Consider the following 26883-nt stretch of genomic DNA (forward strand, 5'->3'; position numbering starts at 1 on the left):
CCTCTAGACGCTCTGGTCCTACATGATGACTCTGCAGAGAGATGGTGATGATGATGAAGGCTCCTTTATCAAGAGCCGACTGTGTGCTGGCGTGGCCCTTCACGTACCTCGCGGCACTTGTTTTGAGTGTCACGGGTGTCTCGCACATGTGAGGAAGGTGAGGTGAGGTGCCCAGTGTCTGCAGCTGGAGGCTGAGGCTGGTGTGATCTGACATGGGCCTGCCCTGTCTAAGGCATCAGTTCTCAACCTTGGCCTGTGCATCAGACTCAGCTGGAAGCTTCAAAAAAATATTTATGCCTGGGCCCCACCCCTAGAGTTTCTATTCAATAAGTGTGTGTGTGATCTAGGCACCAGGATTTTTAAAAGCTCCCCAGGAAATTTTAATGTTCAGTTAAGTTTGAGGCCCTCTGTCCTCCTGCCCCAGTGCTGTTGTTGTTTTTGCCTTTTGGTTCTCATTCCTGAAGTGTTCAGATCTGCACTCAGAACTCAAAGAAATCTAGTGAAAAAAATAAAATAAAATTAAGGAACGACAGCTCCAAGAGCCAGCAATTTATGCAAATGAATGCAAATAAACACACACTTCCATACATATGTTTATGCAAATATTCTTGTGGTCCTTGCAAATCACTCACCCGCCTCCAAACAGCTGCCTATGATTTCTTGGTGAGAACCGTGGGCAGGGTGCTCCTGTTAATGGCAGGTGGTATCACGACCTCCCAGCACAGATCTCTCTATTAGAAAACTCATCCCAGAAGTCCCCCAGGGAACCACTCACCCAGCCTAGCTCAGTGCACCGGTCTCTCAGGCTTCGGGGCTCACTCAAGGCCACAGGCCAGGAAGGGATCAGGAACAGCTGCCTGGTGGGTGATTCAAGGCTACCAGAGCCGTGGGCAGAGAGAGTGGGGGCCTGGCAACTGCTGGGGGCCTGATAGCTGCAGGAGGACAGCTCTGATGGCCGAGGGCTCTAGGTAGACCGTGCCAGTCTGGGTGGGCTAGCGTGTGGCTGGGCACTCAACCCCACTCAGTCAGGGGTGTCCCATGTGTGCTGTCTGCCCGACCAGGCCCTACAGCTCGTTTACATAAACCCAGTGGGAGACACGGAACTTCCGAAGACAACTTGCCGGGCCAAGAACAGAGACTGGTACCCCCATCCACATCCCCTCAATGAATGCTAACTGTGCCTCCAGCACTAGTTTGCAACCCCTTCTCCCAGGCCTCAGAGACTTCAGTCTCCCTTGCTTTGCTGCCTCAAGGAGGAGCCAGTTCTGCAACCCGCTGGCTCTGTTTCCCTGAGAAGGCCTGAGTGAAACTGAAACCTCAGTGCTTCTTCCTGCAGGCTCAACATTTACCGAGCCGGGGACACTCCCCTCAGCCAGTGGCTGCCTGGGGTGGAGGGAGTTCCCCCAAGGGGGGCTGGGATGTGACCCTGGAGATCCACCTGAGAACCAGGCTCTGGCGTTTTGGGACTTGAGCTCAGCCTGCTGTGCACAGCCCTGGAAAGGTCACACTCAAGTTCTTATTTCTCTCACCCAGGAAGTGGAGGCCATGGCTATTTGGGAGGCTTTGGGAAGCCAGAATGTGAGCTCCATGAGGGTTCTGTTTGTTATGCATAATAGGCTGTCACTCCATTTCTGTTGGCTGACCCAGTGAGCCTTTCCCCCACAGCACCCATGCCTCGTGATCTTCCCCAGCTGTCCCTGTGACTTGTGCAGGGCTTTGGATGGGGAGGCGTGGCCTGTCCTCACAACAGTGCTCATGTCGGGGAGGGCAGCTGTAGACAGTGTCCCTCAGGGACCCAATGCACAGCCCATGTCTGTGACAGCCTCCCCAGCTGAAAGGCCAATTCACCTGAGCACAGCTCTCACGCTGGGTGGTGCTGGCGGTGGGGAGGTGCAACCCCTTCAGGCTGTGATGGAAGCTCAGCGACTGGTTCAGGCGGATGCGAGAAGTCAATTCAGGTAGGGTTCTGTCTTAATAAAGAGCTCTTACAACGACCTTCCCAGCAAGTACAAAAATCTCTGAGCCTCTGGTGACAACCCACCCATCCAAGCCCCTACGTGCCCTGGGAGTCCAGTAGCAATGAGAAGTATGCCATGTGGTGTTGCGAGATAGAGCTTAGCCTCAAAGCCCATCCTCCCTCCACTTGCTGCCCTCAGGGTTCACTCTTAATTCTTGTTGGCCCAACTCTGCAAGAAGAAAAAGAGCTTTCACACTTGGAAAAATCTCTGCTAGAGTACCAACTGGCTCCAACTCAGCTACCAGCCTCCCCAGAGTTGCTGCCTGGGCACCTAAGAGAGGGCCTCCCATCCCTGGAAAGTGGTATCTCCTGCTGCCTGCTTCACTCTTGGTGGCTCAAATTGAGCTTTTAAAGAGCGATTTTATTCTTTAATTATTTCAGGCTAACCCTTCACCTCCTCAGCTTTTCTGGGCTGTTTGGGAGATTCCTTGTGGCTCCCATCACTCAGCAGCTGTGTGATAAGGGACAAACGAGATAAAGCCATCTCCTTGGAAGGAAAGGGGGTGTGATTAGTCCCAGAGCCTCAAGGCTGGCTGGCTGCGGGCCTGGCCAGTAAGTCTGAGTCTGTTCCATGGCAGGCTGTGGTCCTGAGGGACCAGCCTTCACCCATGTACTGATTTGGGGCAGGCCAGCCATGGACGAGTGGAGTGCTTCCCTCTTCTTTGTTGAAAATTGGCTGGAATGGTCAGAGGTGAAGGGAGGGCACACAGCATAAGTTTCTGTGGTCAACCTGATCCACCAAACTAACAGGAAACTAAATCAAGACTGTTAGGAAGCATCCTTTCATTCCCTTCCCCCGGCTCTGGATACAGACGTGCTGTAGGGCCATCTCACTCAGGACCCAGGGACCCAGAGTGGGTCACCTAGAGTCTAGAGTTGAGAGGGTAGAACCAGTCCAGAGCTCATGACCTAGAACAAAATTAGAATTTACATCTAGAGCCCTAGAGTTTAAAATTTAGAACTTCAAGCCCCAGCCAGTGTTTGACACAGAGGCTAGATTCCTGATTTAAAAACCTGGAGCTCAGATAAATGGACCCAGTTCTGAGAACTCTCCCAGCTCCAATGTGCTAGAAATTTCCCTTTGCTGCCTTCAGCCCTCTGATTGGCACCTGACAGTGTGTGGAGTATTAATTATGGTCAGAGCTTTTCAACATCAATAAAAAGCCTTTTAAACCATTCCGATGGGAGGTGATTAACTCTATTAAGTGGCATTATGGATCTTCCTATCTGTTGCTTTCATAAACATAGTTGTAGGCGGAATGTTTTATTATGGGCATAAAAATGTCCCACATTACAATGCATAAGCACATATTGATGTTATATTTCTTTACTGTGCTGCACTCCCCAGTCCCTAACCACTCCGAAAAGAAACTACACGTCTTAATAATTTATGCTCCAAGTTTTAACCAGGATTATCAATGGCAGCTTTTGAGCTTTCTCTTTTGGCAACACAATAGATCATAGTAAAAATGCACCGACAAGCGATGTGTCCGTTTGATTTTTTCCACCTGAATCAGCAGCCCAAACTCCAGACACAGCAGTTTAGGGCAAGCAGCACGCTGAAGAATTTAAGTCTAAGCATTTAATCTGTTCTTTCCATAAATTTCTGCTGCTTGTGCTTTATAATGTTTCTACCAGAGGAAGTTTATTTATATCGCAGATTTTCAGCATCAGCACATTGAAAACACAACGGCGATCGCTCAGTCAATAGCTTACAGCCATGTATAATATCACTCCGGAAATCAAAAGCCCATTTGAAGAAAAGAAGGCTCAGATTAAAGTCACTTTAAGACATCAATAACTTGGAACTGGCTGAAGAGAAGTTATAAATATCCAGCCTGCGCATATGCAAATACGCGCTTGCAGACGCGCCACCGCCGCACGCCGGGGAACCTCCTGGTCCTTCCCTCCGGGTCCCTCCCTCCCTGGCGGCACGTGCGCGCGGGGGGCGGGCCCGGGCTACGTCACTGGGGGCGGGTCCTCCCCCTCCCGAGAGCCGCGGGCCCAGCCCCGCGCGGGCACCTGCTCCCCAGCCGTGAGCCTCTGCCTCTGGGTGTTGGGCAGGGCTTTAAGGCCGGCAAGGAGTTTCGAGCATCTAACATTAAAACCTAACGGAACAAACTAGCGCCTTTCTGGGTTGTTTACCACGTATCAGGTGCTGGGCCAAGGGGGACTTTACATCCGCCGCCCTCAGCCATCTTTCTGACTCTTAAGTCTTATATACCCAATGGCCACCCGCTGTCGCCTTCTTTGGGGTGGGGGCAGGGGAGGCAGCACCTGCACTTTGAAAAGCCAACACGGTGTGTGCTTCCTGCCACGCCGCTGAGATCCACAGATTACACTATCTCCTTTTATTCTCTCAGCAACTCTATGACTGAAGGTCCCCATTTTGCAGATGAGGAAAATGAGGCTCAGAGAGGGTAACTTGTCCCTGGCCACAGAGTGGCAGAAGCAAGATCTGAATCAAACTCTGCTTAATTCGAAGCCCTGCTTTTATAACTTCAAGTTATTATATTTGGCTTCTTCCTGCTTGCCCTAGCCGCCTTTTTCAGAGCAGGTCAGGGCCAGCCCAGGAGCCTAGGGGGATTTAGGGGTCACTTGGGAAGGTGAGCCCCAGGGTCCAAGGAGCATCATAAACGGTCGCAATGTAGATAGAGGAGGGGGACGTGGATGGTCAGGGCTGGGTGGAGCTGGCTGGGGAGGCCAGCTGCAGGGCTGGCTGGTGGGGCCTGCTGGGTGAGTTCCTTGGGAAGGACCCGAGGCTGGACAGGAGGAGCCAAGGCAAAGCCCAAGCCGTGGATCTGGGAGAGCGGGGAGGGGCCTGGGCTCCGGACTTGAGGTGGGGCGGGGACCGCAGACCTTCAGGAAAGGAGGGAAGGCAGAGTGGATTCATTGGGAGGGGCTGGGACCCCAGGTGGGGCTGGTGAACTCAGTGGCCACAGACTGGAAGCTACCCCACCCCTGGGCAACTCTACGAATGGCCAAGGGCTTAAATGGCCAAAGCCCCTAAGGTTACAACCACCCCTCAGGGGAAGGAGGAACTCTGCTCAGGAGCGTGCTGTGATCCTGCACAGGGCTAGGATCCAAGAGAGAGTGAGTTACCTCTGGTCAGTGGGCAATAATAAGATAATAAGGTTAAACCCTGCAAAAGTGGGACAAGACAAAATGTGACAAAGGACAGAACATTTCAATTAAGTTATATAAAATCAAAGAGGATGACTGAAAAAGGACAGCTTTCTTCAGCATGACTTTTGCCTTAAAGACACCCTAACTCTGTAGCCACCTCGATGCCCTTGCTCAAGCTATCCCATCCCCCAGACTCCCATCCTGTGTCCACAGCACTGTGGTAAGATTTATGCTTCACTACTGTGGGCAGAATGGATCACTTTCAGCTACAGTCATTCATTCATTCACTTATTCTATTCACTCATGCATTCAACAGATACGATTGTTGCAGGCACTGGGGATACAGCAATAAACGAAACAGAACCAAAGCCCTACCCTTGTGGAGTATGCATCCTGGAGGATGTTTGGTGACGTCCCTGGCCCTTCTTCTCAAGGGCAGATGGGGTTCAGCATGCTCATGAGGGCTGGGCAGCACAGTCACGCAGAGAGGCATCCTCACTCATGCATTGGCTGCAGTTGGTCCCAGAGCTCCCAGCAAATAGCTTTTCAGAGCCTAAAGCCACAATGACTCATCATCTCTCTGCCCTTCTTCCTAGCTAGCTGGGGAGGTTGTTCATTTTTTTTTTTTTTTTGAGATCCTTCCCAGGCCAAGGGTTAGTGTGTGTGTGTGTCTCTACTCTCGGATGGGTAAGACCACACCCTTCCAGAGAAGTGACCTACTCTGGGGAGGGGGATTATACACCATGTTCCCCTCTCTCCTGCTCCAATGCCAGGAGGGCTCCAAGCCCAACTCCAACTATAGCCTCTGATGAAGGCAGATGGAGGCTGTGCACACACGTGCAGGTGCCCCTGTACAGTTGGTGCCTTCTCAGGAGGGTCTCCTGGATGTATGGAGCGTTCAGAGCTTGGGCTTCTCTCCTTCCTACCAACTGACCAGGATAGAGGCTGGCTGGATGCCCCTGATCATTCCCAGCTCTCATTCTGGCCCTGACACTACCTGCTACCAGGGGAAGCGCTGGATTCCCAGTGGGCTGGAGCCTCAAGGGTTGGGGGCTGGAGGACAGTAACTTGAATCCCTCTCTCCTTGTTGGCTGCTAGAACCAGCTCTTGGGATGCAAGACTCCCATTTCCTGGAATTCTCTGCCCTTCTGGGAACTCTCTGGCAGGCCCGTACATACTCTGTTTTCTACACTTCCTCAGGAGGGTCCTCTGGTTTCTGTTTGGTGGTCACAAGGGGTCTGGGGATGGTGGCTGTGAAGCCCTGATGAGGCCACACCTGACTTTCCCCCAGGAGGACAAGCTGTTGCAGCTCGGGTGGAAGCACCTGCGTGAATCAGAAGAGACGGGCCAGTGTTGGCTGAGGGGAGGGGGGAGCTGGGGCTTACCACAGCCACACCTTGGGTAGCTGGAAAGGGCAGCAGTCACGAGTGACAGCTGAGGGAGATTAGTGAGAAATGAGGACTACTGAAGGGTTTGGACTCATGTGCTTAGAAGAGCGCCTTCTATGGGTAAGGGGAGGTAATACCCTCTGTGAGTCACTAATGGGCTGCTTGGGTTGCACACTGCACACCTCCAGGGGACGCCATTCACTTCGCATCACCATAGATTTCTTTAGTTATTGTGACAGTTTTCTGGTAGGTGGCAGGCAAGGGTCTTGAGAAAAGGGTATCTTAAAATTTCACATAAAGTTGCTAAATTGGCTGGTGGCGGGGGTGTTCTAAAGTCATTCACAGTCGAGTGGGGGAGACAGACATGAAAATAGACCATCAAGATGCTCGCTGGAGAGACGGGTGAGTGAAGTCTGCGCGTGCTGGGGTTAGCTGAGGAGAGGAGCTGATCTTCCTGTGTTCCTCCGTTTCTGGCCGAGGCTGGTGCCTCAGAGTTCTGGCTTGAGAACCGGGGGTTTATAGCAACCCTGGCCTCATAGGAGGTCTGGGTCTGGGGACAGCCTTGCTCCCAGACCCACTGATTGTCCGCCCAGACTTTACTGCCACAGGTGGGGCCACGGGGCTGCGGCTCCAGCTCTGAGAGGCCCCAGTCCCTTTCCTCTGCCTTAGAATGTAAATATTGCTTCCTCTCACTCCGCGTTCAATTCTGCCGTGGGAAAGGCAGGCGAACACAAAATAAATAACCAGAAGACCTCTGTGCGCCAGGCTCCCTTGGCTCCGCGGTGATTCCTGACTGGCTCATAATTCACCTCCCACATCCCACCACGAGGCTGGCCCGCAGTTCCTGAGGTGGTCCTCCGGGCTGGCCCACCGTGCCTGCTTCTGTGCTTGTTTCAGCTCAGGGAAAACCGAGCCCCTAGCCGCTGTCTGTCGAGGGGACACGGTGGCCTGTGCTGAGAACATGGGGGGACATTTGTGAGCTTTGTGGGGGTGTCCGAGTCAGGCTGCCCTCCCCCACCTCTGCTGCCTCCCCTCTAATCAGCCGTCAGTGGAGGTCAGACTCCCACACCCCCAGACTTAGCAACTTGAGCTGACGGGGGCGTTTTCCCCACTTTGGTGACCAGGGTGAGGGGTGATTTCTGAAAGGGAGGGACTTTCGTCATAGACCCTGGAAGCTGAGGCTGGGTTAGGCTCTGGTGCCACAGGCTGCAGAGCCGTGGAGGACAGAGCTCCCCCCCACCATGCTGGCCTTTGTGAGGGAGTGTGGGGCCCTCGGTGGGAGTAAGTGGGGTGGAGGGAAAGGGGGGAGGGGAGGAGGGGCCAAGTGTGGGGCCTCAGAGGGAGACTGCAAGCTCTGGTGATGCAGCCTCTGCAAACCTCCGCAGGGCCCCTCGTGGGCCTTTCTCCTCAGGGGCCTGCTGCTGGTCCCTGAGGGCTTCTGCCAGGCAGCTGAGAGGCCAGGGGAAAATACGTATCTTCAGCCTCTCCGCTCCTGCACCCACCAGAATCTGGAAGGCTCCTCGGCAGCAGGACACCCAGGTGACCATCCAGCTCAGGTGAGGCTGATCTGGCCAGGATGGGGCCAACTCCTCCCCTGTGTTCCAGGGGAGCCCTGGGCTCAGGGGAACAGAGGATGCCAGCCAGGCCTGCAGCTCAGTCCTCGAGGCCTCACAGAGTCCCAAGCTCCCTCCCAGAGAGGGCCAGTGACTTTCTCCTGCTCTGCTGAGCTCCTTCAAAGATATCAGAAAATGGTTAATCTTCCTTCTGTTCAGAAATGCAGAGTAATTTGCCCGAATGGGGATTTCTGCATATTTATACTAATGTATGTGTTTAAAGCTTATGAGACAGAGAATTGCTGAGAGATGTCCATTAGCAATATATACAGACTGCAATTATTTCTTTATGGTATGTGGTTTGACTGCAGAATATTTTATTTCAATGGAAGTAGCAGGCTTTGCCTACTGTGTTTTCTTATGTGCCCAAAGAAATCAATAAGAACAGAAAAGAAGTGAAAAGAAGCAAGAATAAAAGGAGTGTGACCTTTTAGGATTCTGGGAGCCTTGAATATGCTATTCCAGGAACTGCCTTCGTCCTCGGAATCTAAATGCTTGCACCCAAGTAGGGGGAATTCAGTACTTTTAAGAACATGGATGAGGACTTGAGAACCTTCCTCAGGATGGAGGTGAAACTCTCAATTCATTTGTCCCCGGAGGAGCCAGCAGGGGTGCCCCGTCAGAGACAAGCAGGAAGGGAATGAGGGGTGTCCTCAGAGGACCCCACTCCTGTCCTCCAGCTGCTTGTGCCCCATTTCCATCCCAGGGACAGAAGCTAAGAAGGAAAGTAGGTTTGGATCTGAAACAAAATAAGCCTCAAAGCCTTAGGTTCACAAACCAAGGCTTTCTGGAATCTGCTTGGAATCTGGTAGAAACCCAACTTTTTTATGCAGGGGTAGGGAGGGAGGGAGAATGAGCAGGGCTGTTTCAGAACCAATGAGCTGAGACATCTGGCGTGTAGACCGGGAAGGGAAAGCCTCGTTGGGGAGTTGCCATCAGTGGGGGCCCAGCCTGGGAGAATGTGGCTGGGAAGGGACTCCTCTGAAGTCCCACCTCGTGCCCACCTCAGCTCCACCTCAACGCCCACCCCACCTCTCCTGGCCTCTCACATGATTGACTTTTCTATCTTGGTGCCAGAAGGTTTGAGGCAGACAAGTGCGGAGCAGGCCTCATAGACATATTGGACCCCTGTGCACTCTGGAAGTAGGCCTCAGTTACCAGCCCCTGGGAGGGTATCACTGAGCCCACGGTGGCCCCCAAGATGCAGAACTTTCTGGATAAGAAGGGCTAGATAAACCGGGCTAGATGGATGCAAATGGATGATTTCTGACTTTGTGCAACAGCAAACTGGTGTTGACTGTTTCTTGCCTTCTCCTGGGGCTGCAGGGCCTCCCGGTCCTTCCCCTCCTGCCCTCATATCCCTCTGTCCTCCCAGGCGGCCCCCGACACAGCCGGAGCATCTGGGCAGCGCCAGCCGGTCGCTCCCCACCTCCTTCCCACGGTGCCTGCCATCTCCTGGCCTCCACAAAGCCGGCTTTCATCTGCCGCCTCAACTTCCCCTCGGCGGGGAGGCACCATTCTTTTCCGGCCTCAAAATAGTCCCCTGAAGTCAGTGTTGACTTCTCACTGCCTTCTTGCACAGAAATCTTTTCCAAGAGGCGCCGGGGTCCAGAAGAGGGACAGATGGTCCCTTTCTTTTTATAACACGGCCAGTTTTTTGAAGTGAAGAGCTATAAACACAAGTTTTGCCTTCAGCAGATGTTCTGTGGGCACAACAAGTATCACTTTGTGCTCTTCAGCAACTGTGAGCGGCGTTAGCTGGGGAGGAGGCTGACGTTGGGCAGAACGTCGGTGTGTATTCAGGGAGCTCAGGGGCCGTGGCGTGATGGGCCCTGTTTGGTCTGAGCCAGACCTCGTGTTTCTGCTCAGCCTGTTCCAAGTCTTCACTTCCTTCCTTCCTTGCTCTTGTTCCCCGAGCCAGGGACCACCCAGCCCCAGATCCACCTGGAGTGGCCATTTGTGAAGGGCCGGCAGTCTAGCTATGTTCTGTGCGGCTCTCCCAGCTGATCCTGGGACCAAGCCTAAAGGCTGGATGCTCTTCAAGAGATCTGAGGTTCAGTTTGATCACTTTCTCCCTTGCATTATTTACCACAGGGTTGTCCAGTCCCCACGGCTGTACTGGACTGGGCTGATTTGGGCAAGAATGGACAGTCAGACATATCTGTTGAGCTCCCCAGGAGCTGAAGGCTGTGCTAAATGTCAACTGGAAGCCAATACCCAGAGCTCTACCCTGGTGGTTCCTTGTCCATTGGTGAGAGAGATAGGAGGTGTCCACAACTACTTCTAAATGGATGTGTTGCTATCTGGTAGATTTCAAAAATTTCATTCATTTTAAAGGGCATAAGCTCGATTAATAGACCTCATTAACTTCAAAGATGTATCATCTTTGCACAGAATTGGCTCTTTTGCAGGATGACAGGCTCCATTAACTTTACTGCGCTGGTAATACTTGGTATAAGGCGTGGGAGATGCAGCGACAGGAAGGAATCTGCCTAACTTTCCAGCTCCAGCAGCTTCCATGGTGGCCAGTGCCCTGTCTGCAGCTTCCTCAAAGGGCCCAAGGTCCCCCATGAATTTACTTTGAAAATTAGGCCCACCCATGCAGTCACTCACCCATCACTCAGCACTTCTGGGGATGAGGAAAGAACCCAAGAATCATCAGTTTATATTGAGAATATCAGACGCATGACTCTCGGAGGCGTAAGACAGCCCGTGTGGGACTTGCCCATCCTTAGCCCAAACATGCCTCATGACAATACAGGCTGCCACTGAAACATCAAGGTGTGGTGTGGTGGAAAAGGGATGGGCATCAGAGGCAGGCGGTTTTGATACTGACCCCCACTCCCGTTCTACGATGTATCCTTGGCGAACATCTCACCCAGGCCTTGATTTTCTACCTATGAATCTGCCTCACAGGCCAGCAGCAAGGATTACATAAATACAGAGTGAATAGATACTGAATATAAACGTCCATTCCCCACTCCAGGCCCTTCCCGGAAAACAAGGCTGCATCTACCAGCGTCACCCGCCAGCTCTCCTGGAACGGTGGTCCCTGACTCACAGCCCAAGACCACCCAGCAGGGCCAGCCTCATAGTCCGGGTTGGTGTCATTACTGTGAAGACTTGGGGGAGGACACACGTCTACTTCTCTGCCTTCTGGAACAAATGACATTAAATTAGGAATCCTGGAGCCACTGCCCACACCAAAAAAAACCTTGCCTCGTAAATAACTGTGGGTTAGTCTAAGAAGGTAACGAACATCTCCATGTAGAGGGAAGACCGAAAATACAGGAGTTATTTTTGGATCAATCAGAATTTCTGAAAGCTGCCTGTTCAAATGGCCAGATGGTCCAAGAGCCTTCAGAATCACCACATGGCGGTTCCTAAACTTAGGGGCCTCTGAGGCCCTAGGCAACAGGTTCTATTTGAGGTCTGAACGAGAGTAAGCCATCCTGCGCATGTGAACTGGGCCACTGTTTTGGTTCTCGAAGGGGCTCTGGACTCTAATGGACAAACGTGGCTGACCACCAAAGGTGTTCATGCTTCTAGGAAGGAGCTGGGCTCTTTAGATGCGCCTCAATATACCGAAATAACCACAATATGACTGTAGTTTTGAAAGGTACAGTTTGAAAAACAAAACCAGAAACCACCCAGTATCTGTAGAGACCTGGAGGGCGGAACTTTGCTCAGAAGAGTGCACTAAACAGGCACGTCCAGGACCAGCCCCCAGCCGTGGGGGTGACGGGGTGAGGCCTGGGGCCTGAGTTACAGAGCTTGCCTTTGTCATCTTTCCCTCTCCTTGCTGGACATTTCCTCCCCATCAAACCACACTCCCAGTGCCATCACTGACCTGGCCCATGTGGTGCCGTTGTGACTTGGCCCCCCTGTAGGTGTGTGGGTGTCTTGTCCTTCCTTGTCCTCCCACTCACGCCTTGTGGACCTGCCAGCGAGCACAGGGCTCCCGTGCGCTCTGCCGCTCTGATCACAGCGGCCTGGCGGTGTGTGCCCCACAGGCAGGGCCTGGAGAGGCACAGTGGTCAGGCCCAGTGCAGCCCAGGCAGCCCCCAGGCCTGTCTCCACGTGAGTTTCAGTCTGCAGGGAGAGGGAAGCTTCTAGGATGAAGAACCTCTAGCAGCAGATGAAGTAATTTTACGGGGCACCTAGGGGGTGAGGGGGTGTCACAGGGAATTTGCTACAGGTAGTTTCTTGTGGTGTCTTGGTGACACCTCTGAACCTCAGTTTCCCCACCTGAAACATGACCTTTAAGGTAACATCCTACTCTGATGTTCACTATTGTGGTGGGGGAGGGACCGGACGGTTGGGAAGGAGGGGGATGGAGTGTTGCTTAGGAGCGAAATCTCACTGACACAGGGGCAGGTGATGAGTTCTTAGGAAAACACAGCTGGGAGGTGGGGGCGGGGTGGGCTGAGCTGAGATACATCTAAGCCCTAGACTCAAAAGGAAATAATTTTGAAAACAGAGTGCAAAGGTTAACTTGCTGCTATGGCCTAGACTATGGGGCAGAAGGGCTCCGAAGTGAAGGGGGTGCGCCACAATCCTGATCCTGATGAGGAGGAGGAGGAGGCAGGAGACCCCAAAGAACCAGTATAGTGGACAGTAGGGCTTTTGTAAGATTTCTTTTTTCTTTTCTTTTAATTCAGAAGTTGGAGTGTGTGTGCTGTATGTGTATAAGTGTGTGTTTTACACAAATAAGTCATGCTTATTGTAGAAAAGTTAGACTATCTGCAGTGTGATGCTCTGGACCAAAGAGGTGACTGTCCCCTGTTGCCTGGTATCCCTTTAAGAGGCACATGGACAAGGTGAAGTGTGACCAGGGAGGACCCGAGCGTGGCAAAGGACTGAAGGATCCTACAGGATGAACTGCTGAGATCACTGGAGATATTTATAGAAAAGGAAATTTTGTCGCCATCACAAATCTGAAGGGCTGTCATGTAGAACAGGGGCTAGCTTTGCCCTGATGGCCCCAGAGGGCAGACCCACGGAAGTCACAGGAAGACAGCTCTTGACTGTTTTAACAGGATAAACCATCTAGCAATGGGTGGCCGCTGCTAAGTCCCCAGTGGTGGAGGGCAGATTCCTGCTTCCACTCGGTGGCTTCTGAGATCCCTCCCAGCATGAAAGTTCTATGGAAGTAAATAGTAAGCCCCAAACACAGATGAGTCTAATAATGGAAAACACAGTCAGTGCTCAGTTAACTGGGAGCAGAATGAGCGACTTGAAGATTAAAAAAAAATGACAATAACCAATTTATGAAAAGGTTCAAATAACTATAAACCATTCAAAGCCCCCACAGTTACGTTGTTTGTAGTCATATATAGTCACTGTGCTGTGGGAAGGGGCCACCTTTTCCATTTGCCAACTAGACCCATACTGAGCCTGCTATGGATGGAATTGTGTCCCCCCCCAACTCCAACAAATCCTTATGTTGCAACCTTAACCCTCCATGTGACTGTATTTAGAGATGGGGCCTTTAAGGCGGTACTTAAGGTTAAACGAGGGCATAAGGGTGGGGCTGTAATCCAACAGGACCTTATAAGAAGAGATCCCAGGGGCCTCCGCACAGAGAGAGGAAGGCCACGTGAGACACAGAGAGAAGACAGCCAGCTGCAAGCCAAGGCCTCATCAGAAACCAACCCTGCTGGCGCCTTGATCTTGGGCTTCCAGCCTCCAGAACCGTGAGAAAACACACTGCTGTTGTTTAAGCCCCCTGGTCTGCAGTATTGTGTTATGGCGGCCTGAGCCGACTCATACATAGCCCGTGACATCGGCCCTGCAGAAGGTGGTTAAAAAAAAAAACTAGTAGGTATTTGCCTGGGACGTGTGTAGACCTGGGTCTGAGACACTGAGCCATGATGACACTGAGAGGTCACTGGGAGGAGGGGAGGAGAAGGCAGTGAGAGGCCTGTGGGCAAAGCCCAGACAGTTCAGGGCGCTGTGCTCGGGCATCCAAAAGGCTGCAGGGAGAGCTGGAAAATAAAGAAGAACATTTTCTCGGTGCTGCACTGAAAATGGTGTATATATATATATACATTTTTTCCCCATTTAATTGTAGTATAGTCAGTTTGTACGATGTTTTGTGTTCCTAACCTACTATGTGTGTATTTTTTTGCCTTTTTCATTTCTAGAATAATCAGTGCACTCCTGAATGAATATAGTTTCAACCAAATCGTTTCTCACTGAGCCAGGTTTGTGCCGTGGTGTCATGGCTTGGGGTACTGTTACCTGCCCATCACACGGGGACGGGCAGCAGGCACGCCACCCCTGCCCAGTCTCCTCCTCTTGAAACTCATTCCCAGCCTCGAAAACTGAAAAGCCCTAGGGGTCAGCCTGACAGGACATGCCTTTCCTAGCCAAGAAGGCACACGTTGGCTGTTTGAATGGTGGTCAGGCAACAGGAAACTCACCATTAATGTCTGTTATGATAGGTAACAGGAAGGTTTGCAAAGAATTCCTGGACCCTGGGTGTGCACTGATTTCCCAGTCAGGGGTTAGCGGCCCCCAGGTGCTTCCTTCCCAGATGAAAGCTCATGGAGAGCCAGTGGTCTTCACCCTGTAAGACCGGAACGGCCTTGGGGACTGAGAAAATGGCCTCTTGCCCAAGATCATGGATCCTTACTGTGCCATCTCTGATGGGGACAGCCAGGCAGCCTGAGGAAAGTCCAGGCTTCCTGGACTTTATATGTTGAGGGTTCAGAGAATGGACTGGGTGGGCCCTTCAGCATAAATCACTAGCTGAGCCTGTCCCGGATCAGGACGAGCCCTGTGAGCCATTTGAGTAGAAGCGTGTGTAGGTAACTGTGGTGGCGAATATATCGAGAAATCACAGTTCTGGGTCACTGGTGCTTATCTCAAGCATTCTTCCTAAGATGCGGTGTTTGTGGAACAACCTGCCTTCCACCTGCCTCCTCTGCAGCATTCCGACTGCCTTTAAAGGCCCAGTCCACACTGACCTCTCTTTTCCAGCCTCTTAGCTCTTATTACTGGCCCCCAGACACCCTACGTAGAGTACAGGCTCCTCCAGGAAGACTTCCATCCCTCCCCGTGCCTGGCATGGTGTCTGGATCACTGTGGGCATCACCAAGGCCTCACGTTCAGCAGGAGCCGAGACCTGTACGGGGCACGCGTCTGACCCACTGCCTGGTATCTTTTGCCTGGAGAAGCCAAGTGTGGACCCTGCACACAGTAGGTGCCTAATACTACACACATTAGTTGCTCAATAAATGCCTGGTGTTGTGGCGGGGAGGGAGGTGACATGGCTCGAGTCTGTCAGTGGCTTCTGAGTGTCAGTGGTCTAGAACCTAGTGGTCACCCCTGCTGGTGTCTGCTCGGGCCACCACTCCTGAGAGAAGGCAGGGCTTGGGACCAGGGCAGCTGGCTTCCTGCTGTGGGTCAGCACCATTTCCTGAAGCCCCAGGAAGGAGACGGTCCCTCCCTTTGCTCCCATCGAAGAGCCCTTGCGTTCCTGCTGGCGTCTGGGCTCCTCTGGCCCTGCCTGCCAGACAGTTAGGGCAGAGTGGGATTTCTGACCTCAAAGATGCTTAGCAGAGATTTGGGGCTGAAAGCCCCTGTGACACTCCCGGGTTGGGAGGAGAGGGCCCACAGTGCCTCGCTCGGCCTGTGCCCTGCTAAGTGGGGCCCCGAGAGGGACGTACACATGCCGGGGCGCCGGGGTCACCTCCTGCTCCGAGCATGACACGATCTCTGGGTGGTCGGGCTGCTTTGCAGCCTCTTTCCGCTTGCCTGGTTCATTCATTGTCAAATGATCTGTTAACAAAACCGTTAAGCCTTGGACAACCCTCCGATTAATGATTAACAAACCCCTGGAGGCCAGAGCCCTGTGAAGGGAAGGAGGCCCTTCTGAGGCCGGCTGGGGGCCGGTACCATCCAGGCGAGGAGGAAAGCCCTCGGGCTGATGGACTTTCAACTCCACAGGCTCCAAGTCATGTATTTCCTGGGGGAAACTGTGTATATTTGGGGGCTGGAAAGGGGAACGTTAGGGTAATGGTGGGACTGTGGGTTTGGTTCCAGATTTGTGTTGAGTGTTCAGTCAGTCAGATCTGGGAGATTATTTTGGACACCCTTGCTGTAAAAATAACAGGTATCCTGAGCCAAAGGTGCTCCAGACAGTATTTTCCCCTCAGGATTCTTTAGAATTTACAGTAGTGGCAGTAATCACAACAGCTAACATTATTGTCAGCAGACTTGTGCCAGGCACTGTGTTAAGACTCTACATACTTTATTAAATCCTTAAAACATGTCTGAGAAGGTGGCACTATGATTATCTCCATGTCACAGATAACTTAGAGGCTTAGAGATACCGCTTTCCTAGCCAAGTTCATTGGGTTAGTGGGCAGTGGAATTTGAATTCTACCCAAGCAGCCTGGTGCAGAACCAGGGCTCCTGGCCACCTGCCATGCGCCAGCCACATGCTCCCAACCCCCTCTTCACCTGCAGCCTTGGTTGGTAGGTCTGCAGGACTGACACAATTCTATTTGTTCCATCTATTGATATGGTCATGGAGGAGGACCCCCGCAGTGTCCTTGGCACCCCAATATCAAGCTGAATGTCAAAGGATGCTGGGAGCCCCGTGGATGGCTGGGAAGAGCCCTCCCAAGACAAACGGCCCCTGTAATTAGGGGAAAGGTCCCAGCAATGGGCTTGTTCCTTCTGGTTGTTATGGTGACGGTGGAGGGCTGTAGAATGTTACCACGAGAGAAAGCAATTATCTTTTATACAAAGTGGACCTCTGGGAACCAGACGCTTCGAACATCATGATGTTAATGCAATCTCCTAAGACTCTGGAAGGCAAACTGGTCTTTGGCTTTCTCATGTTACCCTGGGCCCCTAAAAGGCCATGGACACTGAAAGATGGTCCTGGACCAGGAGTGAAAATCATCATGGCAAACACTTTTATGGTAATTACAGTGTGCTAGGCACTATTCTAAGGGCTTTATGTAAAATAACTCGATCAATCCTCACAACTATAAGAAGCTGGTTCTATTATTATTCCCCTTTTATAGATGAGGAGACTGAGGCAGAGCTTCAGATCTCATATGCTCTGGGGCAAGTAATCTGGTGGACGTGCTTGGGTAAAGAAGGAACTTTGAAACAGAAGGACTTCTGTTCCCAGAAGTGTGAGACAGGTGTGGAGGGTGACCATGCAGCTGCAGAAAGAAGTCTCACCCGGACTTTCCTCTACATCTGTGCCCTCAAGCACCAACCTGCCGTCAGCACACAAAGGGAGGAGGCAGCTGCAGAGAAGTCACAGAATCTCACTGGGTAATTCCCAGCCCAGTGCTTTGTGCCTTTGTTCCCCTAACTCTTCCTGAGCATCTTAGTGCCAGGGACTGGCTGGGATGCTAGGGGTGGAAACGGGGTGCAGTCCTGGCCTGCCCCCAATCCAGGGGCTCGCAGTCAAGTTGGGAGAATGACCCAGGTACAGGCAAAGTGTATCGCAGGCACTCAGCCAAGGCCCAGAGCAAGCTGGACAGGGGAGAACTCAGGGGGCGGAGTGGCTACAGGGCAGCCTGCGAGCAGAACGGTAAGAGATGAAGCAGGGTGGGGGGGCAGGCAGGAGCCGGCCCCTGAAGGACCATGTCAAGGGCTGGGCTCTGTCCCAAGAGCAGTGGGGCTGCTGGAGGCATTCAACGGGGAGTGACAGGACCAGACCTGTATTTTGGAAAGATCACTCTGGCTGCAGCATGGACCTGGACTGGAGGGGACACACCGTGGGCTGAGAGGCCACTGATGCAGGCTAGGAGTGATGACGATCTGAAAACGTGGGTGATGGTGGGGATGGAGAGGAGAGGATCAACCCAGAGGAGGCAGAACCAAAGTTTCTAGACTCAGTGCATAAGGGTGGATCTGAGACAGAGACACTGGAAGAGCAGATCTGTGGGAAGATGATTTCAGTTGGGACCTTTTGTTGCTCTGGGATAACCATGTGTGGGCAAACAGCTTTATCATGCACCCCTAGCTCCTTCCAGAATGTTTATTGAGGGAGCAGTGTCCCCTGGCATGACAGAAGCTGGCGCAGGGAGAGATGAGATCTGTGCTGGGCGCCAGGGCTAGGGGGAGCAGGGCTGGGGGGAGCAGCCCTGGGTCCCCCAGGCAGGAAGGTGTCTCCTTCCACTCCCTATGAGGGATGGGGAACATAGCCCTCCCGTTAAGCACTTGACCAGGGGCTGCCAGCCCTGTGAACAAGCTTGTGCTTCTTCCATCTCCTCTGCACTGGGGAGGGGACCCTACACTCTTCCCTTCCACCAGCTTCTCTCTACTGAACTCCTCAGACCTGGGGCCCGTGTTGACATGAACAGCTGTTTTCAGTGATAAGTGGCCACAGTGCTGTGTTCGGGCAAGCCCATGATCTCATTCAATCCTCCTATGTGCCCGATGATTGTGGTACTGTCATCTCATTTTCAAGATGAGGGAAGGAAGGCTCAGAGAGGTTAGAAGACTTGCCCCAGTCACACAGCTGTTCACTCTGCCTCAAAGTATCTTTGCTGGATCCTGTCTTTGCCACTTGTGGAGACAGGGGCAGCGGCTGTCCAAGCAGAAGGGGCATGAGGGCAGACAGAGCTCTGCAGGGTGGAGGTCCAGGGGCAAGGGTGGGACAGGAGGAGACACAAAGCCACAGGAAGGAGCTACCCCCCACCCCACTGCATGACACCCGGCCCTGAGAATCCTCATGGCCCCTCACCCAAGGCCTATGAAATCGCAAGTCAAAAGAGACAGGTCCCTCCTCTTCTGGTCACCCTGGACTTTGCTTTTTTGGTCCAGAAGCAAGAGGGAGCAGGTGAGCCTGGCTTCTCGCTCCCTGGACATGCAGGGGAAAACATAATAGCTTTTCTACTGCTCACCATTAGGCCCAGTGTCTGGCTTTAAAGGGTCTCCAGCCATGCTCTTAGGCACCAAAAATCCTTTGTGGAAGAAGATAGGGGCTAGAAAGAGCGACATGAATATCTTGCACCCCTGTGGTGACACACAGGTGGGCTCACGTGCTACCGGGGCAGTGACACTAGACTTTGAGGGCTCTCAAGGCCTGATGCTGGCCACCACCGCTGCCCGGAGTTCCAATCCAACAAGACCGATGGCTCAGGTGTTTTATAACGGGATTCAAGTGGAACTAAATCTTTTTTCCTCCCTTATCGCTTTGCACACATGAAATCTATTTTAATTAGTTTTCAATATATAATCGAGGAAAAAAAAAAAAGAAATCCTACAGATTGCTCCCACCCCCAAACTGTTCTTCGAGAAAGAAAGGTTTATCTTGTAAGTTTCCTAAGAAAAATCTATATGTGCTCAATGCATTTAAATAACACTCATTAAAGTGAGCTGCACGCAAGCCGGCTTCTCTAGTCACAGATGAGAGACAATCACTTGACCTACTGCAAATCAAAAAGCATTTCCACACTACCTTTATTTTTCAATTGGTTAAGTTTTAAATTAAAGCCCCAATGCCCTTTTTGGGAAGGCAGACTAACGGAGCCCCAACTGAAATTTCAGCTCAGCCGATGGGAAGATAATTACAAGAAACAAAATGTGAAATTTAAAATCAGGGCACTAATGAAGTCTAAAAATACCAGTGGCCCATCCTTCTGGCTGGCAAGACCCATTCTTCGTGGAGGGGATCTCTCCATAATTACTCAACCCCGCGAGAGTCCAGGTTGTCACGTCAAACAATGGTAGGAAACGTCGTGGGGCTTTAATGAGCTAGATCTCAAGGAGTTCTATGGTGGATCTTATTATAATGCCGGGCAAGCTTTCAAACAGAGAACAGGAGAAAAGGAAAGTTCTTTTTTTTTTTTTTTTAAAGTAGAGTTCTGAGTAGTGTTGATGCCATCACGCAGGGCCTCCTGGTTCCCGCTCGGAGCCAGCTGCCTGTCATTTCAGAGTGTGAAATCAATTGGGCTTCGGAGATGTAAAATCCCTAGGGGCAAAATTAAAAGTGACCCACATCCAAGCCCACGTGGTCTTGTCAGGAATATGATTCTCACATAGCAAGTTTCAAAGATTTGGTTTCAAAATTCAGGTTTCTTATTTTAAAAAATATGCAGTTGTTTGACATTAGAGCTGACAGGAAAATTATAGCTTTAGCAATAAAGGCTTTTAAGATTAGAAATGAAAGGAGAAATTACCTTAAAAAAAAAAAACCCACCCAGGCTTGAGTTGGGAGGTGTGTGTATGTGCTTACTTCACTGTCTTTCTTCACCACAAATATAAGGGGCTAAATCAGCTGACGAGAGCTGTAAATAGAGAAACGAGTTAAACGTAAGTTCTGGGGACACGGCCAGCTCACTGGAAACCCATGGATGTCAGCATGACGGATCGGTCAGCGGCTGGAGCTGGGGGTCTCTAGCTGGCTCCCCAGGAGGCGGGGCCGGGAACACTTTCTAGCCTGTACCATCCCTTGCCCTCACCTGGTGCTGAATGTACGTCATAGGGACTGGAAGAGTGAACCCCATCTGGGACCCCCTCTTTTCTCCCCTCCTGTCTGTGGGCTCAGGCCCAAAGAGGATGGTTCTCGCTGACTGGTCCCACACAGATGTTAGAGGCATGGCCTGCAAGGGCCTGCTGGCCCAGCGCACACAGGGGCCCAGCAGGGACCTGTCTCCACCACAGATAGCTTCTTGATCTTATGGACTCAGATGCCTAACAATGATCAGATGCAATTGTGCCTGGCAGCTTCAGGGAGGTGGATCCCAGCTCTAAACCAGGGACCAGTCCCATCTGGGCCAGTTACCTGTCTGCACAGAACAACTCCTTTTCCTAGGTGCATGACTGAAACTGGCAAGTTGGCAAGACCTTTCACCAGCCCCAGGAGGCCCCCCGGGCCGGCCCGCAGGGTTGGGGGAGGGCCCGCAGGGTTGGGGGAGGGAAGCCCACCCAGTGTCTCAGGCTTTGGCACAGCCTTGGGAGCAGCCAGAACACCCAGTACCCAGTATGTCAGAGTTGGCAGCATGTAAACTGGGAGTAAGTTTTTTTTTTCTTTTTTAAAGGGAGAGGGAGCCTAACCAAAACAATTCAAACAACAAAAAAATGAATTTAGTCAAAAAAATTTTTTAAAGATTTAAACAAAGCAAGAGTTTACCAAAATTTAGATGTAATTTTCTATAATTTTGTCATTTAAAACTAGTGCTGATTTCCAAAACAAAGGCAGTCAGGGCGCAATCAGATCCGGAATTAAACCCAACAGAGATCTAGACAAGGCTTTGTTGTTGGGACACTTGACAAGGCCTGAAAATTGCTCGAAGGGATAAAGATAGGAATTCATGAGAGCAGGCTGGATGCGAAAAGCTGGTTGGAGTCCTTGGTCTGCCCACTTCTGCCACACCAAGAGATGCCATCTCAAGGGGTTATAAGTAGGGAGGCTGAGAAGTCATGCCTGCGGGCCACACTGCCTAGACCACCTCCTCCCCTTTCAAAGGAGGCCTGGATACCCAGCAGGGCAAATCACCCATTATGTATCCTCTTGCCCGCAAGAGTCCAGGCCTGGCTGCCTCCCCTCTCCACTCGGTGGGAGCAGAGGCTGGCTGACTGGAGCTTGATGGTATATGTGAGTCTGGGGCAGATAAGCCCCACCAGCCTCAGGTCTGTGGGCCCAAGTCCTCCCATCAGCCACTTCTGCGTTCTGGCCGGACAAATCCCTCAGACAGTCATGGGGAGTGAGGCTGGTTTGCTAATGCCCTTTGCCCTAACCCTCGGGCTGGGGCTCAGCCTAGAACCCCTTCCTGGTGTACCCCAGGCTCTGTCCTCCAGGATCTGCCTTGGCGTTCCCCAGAATGAAAACTGGCCTGGGCTGGCAGGGTGTGGGGCAGTTAAATGAAGGCCAAGGCTGGAAGAGCTCTTTCTTGAAGACTCACAGAACCACCTGTGGGTCCTTGAAACAAAACACTGAACTGGCTCAGGATGGTCCGGGAGTGTCTCCTGGGCCTTGCTTCATGCCCGGGAGCTGCTCTCATCCAATGGCTGGGGGATGGGTACCTCTCTGGCCATGGACTCAGACAGTTCTCTGTCCTCATGAGTGGAAAACGGAGAAGTCCCCACAGGGACTGTTCTATGGAGCCCTAATAAGGGCAGAGGACTCCTGCTCATCCTGCACTTGGCCTGCCCTTGGGACAGAGGTGAGAATGGCCCGGGCTTGGGCTGAAGGCGGAAGGCCCCGGAACTTTGCAGGCTCTCCCCTCCCCTCCTCCTCCTGCGCACTCACACTCCCCCGCCTTCCTTGTCCTGCCCTCCACCTTCCCCTCTGCCTCCTCCGTCTGAGGCCAGGCTGTCTTGGGCAGGGGAGGCCCCCCTGCAGCCTGGATGAAACCAGTGAGGGGCCACCGTAGAGCACGGTGCCAGGGCCCAGACCCCTGTCCGTGTTGTGTTAGTGACCACACAGAGAGGCACAGATATGGGCACACAGGAGCGTGTGGGCAGCCGGACTTACCTCTGGGGTGCCCAGGGTCGGTGAACTCATACTTCCCCACGCCAATGGTCCGTAGCATCTGCAGCCCGTGGGCCGAGTCTGATGTGGGGGGCCCATTGGTGGCAGGGGCACCGCTGGGGAGAGTGGCAGACGGCTGGGCCGGCGGTGGTGGAGGCAGCAGGGGCCCTGCCATGTGGCCGTTGCCCACAGCGGTGGGTCCTGGGCGGGCCACCTGCCCCACACCGGGCAGTGTGGAAACAGCCAGGGGCTGTGGGCTGGCATACAGGGCCTGGGCAGGCATGTTGACCACCACGCTGCTCAGTGGCTGTGAGGGCGGCTGTGGGAGCGAGTAGTGGCCTGGCATCAGCGGGAGCTGGGGCCCCACGTGGGGAGGCAGTGAGGGGGTCACCCCAATGACCGGGGCCTGGACGTTCACAGCTGGGCTGAAGGTGGGAGGCTGGGCCACTCCATAGGAGTGTGCGATCAGGGCAGGCTGGCTCCCGGCGGCCACTGTGGTCACCCATGGCCCTGTGCCTGCAAGGGAGATGGAAGAGATGTCATCTACCCGTTACACATTCACTCAGCAAACACTGACCGCCCCTGACCCCGGGTTGGGTGCCAGGGTCACAGAGGTGGACAAGATACCTGTGTCCAGGGGCTCACAGATTAAGGATCTGTGATTACAGTGGCACAAAATAAGTCCTTTGGGAGTATATAAACATGGCCATGAGGGCTCAGAGGAGGAAACACAATCTGCCTGGGAGAGGTTGAGATGAAACAAAAGTTGCGAGAAAAAGGTGGAGATCTTCAAAGAGATCTGGATTCAAAACGACTCTTCCACTTACTAAGGGCCTTGGGCAAGTCGCCTGTCTCCCCTGGGCCTCATTCTTCCCATCTGTTAAATAGAACTAGCAGCACCTACCTCATAAGCCTCCTGGGAAGAATGGAATGAGGAAAATGTATTTGAAAAACACTCCCCAAATTAGCAGAGTGTCTGACGTGTGTTAAATGTTCTATAAATGTTGGCGTTTTCCCTTCCTTTCTGGAGAATTACTGTCTGAGAAAGGCGGGGAGAAGGCTGGATTGTGAAGATAGCAGGTGTCTGGCTGGGCAAGGTGAGAGTGTCAGAGCCTGGAGCTGTGCAAAGGTCCTGCGGTGCAGGACAGAAAAGCCGTGGGTAGGGGCAGTGGGAGAAAGCTAGCAGGGGCTGCTTTCCTGAGCCTTGCTTGGGGGCCAGGCTTTGTCTTAACCAACCTCTGTGTGGCCAGCCCTGGTGGAAACAAGGGAAGTCAATTTTGGGCCTGAAGGAAATTTTGGCTGAACAAGTGGGTCAGACACACCTCCTGGGATCCAATTCAAGATGCAAAGCCAGCTGTGCCTAAGTCAGGCAGAATAGGGCCCAGGCCCTCCTGAACTCAGCTGACACTGATGTGACCCAAGCAGGCCAGTGAGTGAAGCCGGAAGATACTGTGACACGGAGGGCCACCTCTGATTGAATAAGTCCAGGTCTAGTCTCTGTCACCTGAATGCCACCTTGGTTGTCATGGTGCCTCTGGAGTGGCATTGTAGATTGAGGGTGGAGACTGAAGGAGAGTGGGGACTGGGGGAGCCACTCAGGACCACCAGCCCGAGGCTGGAAGGTAGGGCTTGGAGCTCTCTCACAGAAAGATAATTTCGAGGCAGGGCAGGAGCCAAGATGGTGCCAACCACCAGTGGGTGCTGTCTCCAAGGAGTCGTCCAGAGGGGGAGCCACTTGGCACAGTGGTGGAAAGCCAGGCTTGGCACCGGACAGACAGCACTTTAGTCCTGGTTCTGCCCTTGCTAACTGACTGACCTCAGCACAAGCCTTCCCCGAGGCAGGTTCCTCATCTGCAACGGGTCAGTAATACCAACTTGTTGTGAGCAACGAGGTGACACACAGAACAAGGCACATAATAAATATGTATAACAAATAGTTCTGATTTTGGTAATGAGAGAAGCTGGAGAAAACTAGGAGCAGACAAATGTGAGTGGAACAGTGCCAGCCAGCTCAGGGGGATCGTCTCTCAGCCTGAAGAACAGGAGGTGGCATCACTGTGAGCTAGCCTGGTGTCTTAAGGACAAGGCATGTCCCCTGAAGCTCAGTCCTCTCCAGGATTAGCCCGGGAGCCTGGAAAAACGCATCAGAGCTTGAGAGCACAGCTGGCGAGCTCCGTATGGTGAACATAGAGAGAGGTACTGCCGCAGGGGTGATTGATTCACGAGTCGGCGAATGGCCTAGAGGATGCTGGGAACATAAAGGGAGGTCTCTAATGATGTTGATGACGGTATGGAAGACTTATGGCCAAGTCTGCAGGGGACATAATATTGGGAGGGTTAGGCATAGGTCAGCAATAAAAGCAGGCATCTAAGAGATGCTAAGAGTCATACAAGGAGATATTGACAGGGTCTTGCCATTGGGTTCCCACACCCAGCGGCTTAAGCCAGATTGTAAGGAGATGGACAGGGGTCAGAGTAGCCACCATGACAGTCTTGGGGTCTTACTGTTGAGACAGGATGTGACGTGGCTGCCAGCAGAGCAGAAGTGATGTAAGGCTACAATGATGAAGGTAGAGGGGCTGAATGGAGGAGGTGCTGCAGACCAATTGTGAGCTTTCTTGGGGGTTGGCACTGAGGGACGCAGAGAGAGGAAAAAACCCCCAGGAAGGTAAAGGGACTGGAAGCCATGGGCTCTAGAGCGTGGTGAAGGATGTGGGGTGTTCATTCTGCAGAAGACTTAGAGAGGGGATGAGCCAGGGTCTTCAGAGGGCATGGTGCGGGCGGCCAAGGCCGCATGTTCTGTGTATGCCGGGGGGAGGTCTGGGACCAATGGAGACAACAAGGAAGGCTTTTGTTATAGTCGGAACTGTCCAAAGAAGGCCTGAGGTGCTGTAGAAGGTGGTGAACTCCCAGATCGCAGGGAGGGAGAGGAGCCTCTCGGTTCTCACATAACCATTGGCAAGGTAAAACCTCACTGGAAGGTGTGACTTTGGAATTTTGTGAATCAGAGTAATGAGGTTTAGGTATGACTAACTATTCAAATAACTTGAAGCAGATTCAGTCACTCCTACAATGTCACTCTCTCTCCCTTGCCCTTCCCAATACTTTCTTGAGTAATGGGTAGAGACACAGCTACTGCCCAGGGAATTTCACGCAGTTCCCGCCCCCAGCCCCGCCCTGTCCCCAGTGCAGCTTGAGGTCCTGGCTGCTGCAGGCTGTGGGTCAGGACCACAGGAGGAGCTGGGGATACTCAGGAGGCCTCTAACACCCCTCGCAGCCCCAGGCGCAAGTGTCTTTGTCCGCCCAGAAGTACACACCTGGATTGTCGCTCTCCCTCATCTGTTTGGAAGGTGGCTCATCAGTGTCCCAAGGCGTGGACTGATTGATGGGCGTCTGCCCCCACCGGATGCTGGTCGTGAGTCCCTGGGACTGATTGTCTGCTTTGGAGATGCCGGGGGCCTGGGGAGAAGCAGAGAAGGAGGGTGAGCACTGCCTGGCAAAGGTCCTGCCCCGGGGCCCACCCTCCAGCAGTACTCCTTTTGCTTGAGCCACGGAGCCCGAAGCAGAGACCTGGCCCCGCACCCTGTTCCACGCGGGAATTGCAGGGCATTCTGGTGCCCTGTAGTAGCAGTTGCCACTGCTAAGCTCCTGCCTCCAGGAATATCTAACCCACCCGGTGCCTCCCCCACCACCTACTCCTCCATCAGAAAGGAGCGAGCGCTCTGTGCTGTGAGATGTGACGTTCCCTCAGTCCTTGAGTTATTAATAAGCCACAACAACATCCATGGGCATGTGTTGAGCACTGGCTGTGTAGTACTCAGCCCAGGCCCAGTGCCCCAGGTGCCCAGCCCTTTGACATGTGAGAGGACAGCTCTCCAAAGCGTTACCATCAGGCCCATCCTGCCCCCACACTGGCTTCTGAGGCCCCAAACGTCCCACTCCACAGAGGACACATGGGAGGGTGGGGACTGGGGCTCCTAGGAGGATAGCTCAGTCCTGCCACCAGAGCGGAAGGCAGGGAGCATCATAACTGGGACCCTCAGCTCCTCCTTGCAGAAGCAGGCAGGCTCCCTGCTCCCAGATCTCACTCACTAATTTAGATACTTAGATTAATGAGAAAATAAACCTCAGGGCAAAAACAAACATTAGGATGGCATTGGTCTCCCTGAACTACCACCTTATGGTGAAATATTATATAGTCATTAAAAATCATGGTTACTAAGAGTTCTTAATGAGATGGCAGAATGCTTACACCATAGTGTTAAGTGAGAAAGGCAGGACATAAAA

General features: G+C 52.7%; 1 protein-coding gene across 8 annotated transcripts in view; it reads right to left on the bottom strand.

Moving 5' to 3' along the window:
• The window catches only part of KLHL29 (kelch like family member 29), a 295708-nt gene that overhangs the window by 36363 nt on the left and 232462 nt on the right, over window positions 1–26883 (bottom strand). For all 8 annotated transcript variants that reach the window (XM_031684807.2, XM_072938147.1, XM_072938142.1 and 5 more), the window contains 2 exons: window positions 25914–26055; window positions 22600–23112 (listed from right to left, as the gene is read on the bottom strand). In XM_031684807.2, the coding sequence (XP_031540667.2) occupies window positions 22600–23112; window positions 25914–26055 (655 nt within the window). The remainder of the gene's footprint in view (window positions 1–22599; window positions 23113–25913; window positions 26056–26883) is intronic.

Source organism: Vicugna pacos, chromosome 15 (genome assembly GCF_048564905.1).
Source record: "Vicugna pacos chromosome 15, VicPac4, whole genome shotgun sequence".
NCBI classification, from domain to species: Eukaryota; Metazoa; Chordata; class Mammalia; order Artiodactyla; family Camelidae; genus Vicugna; species Vicugna pacos.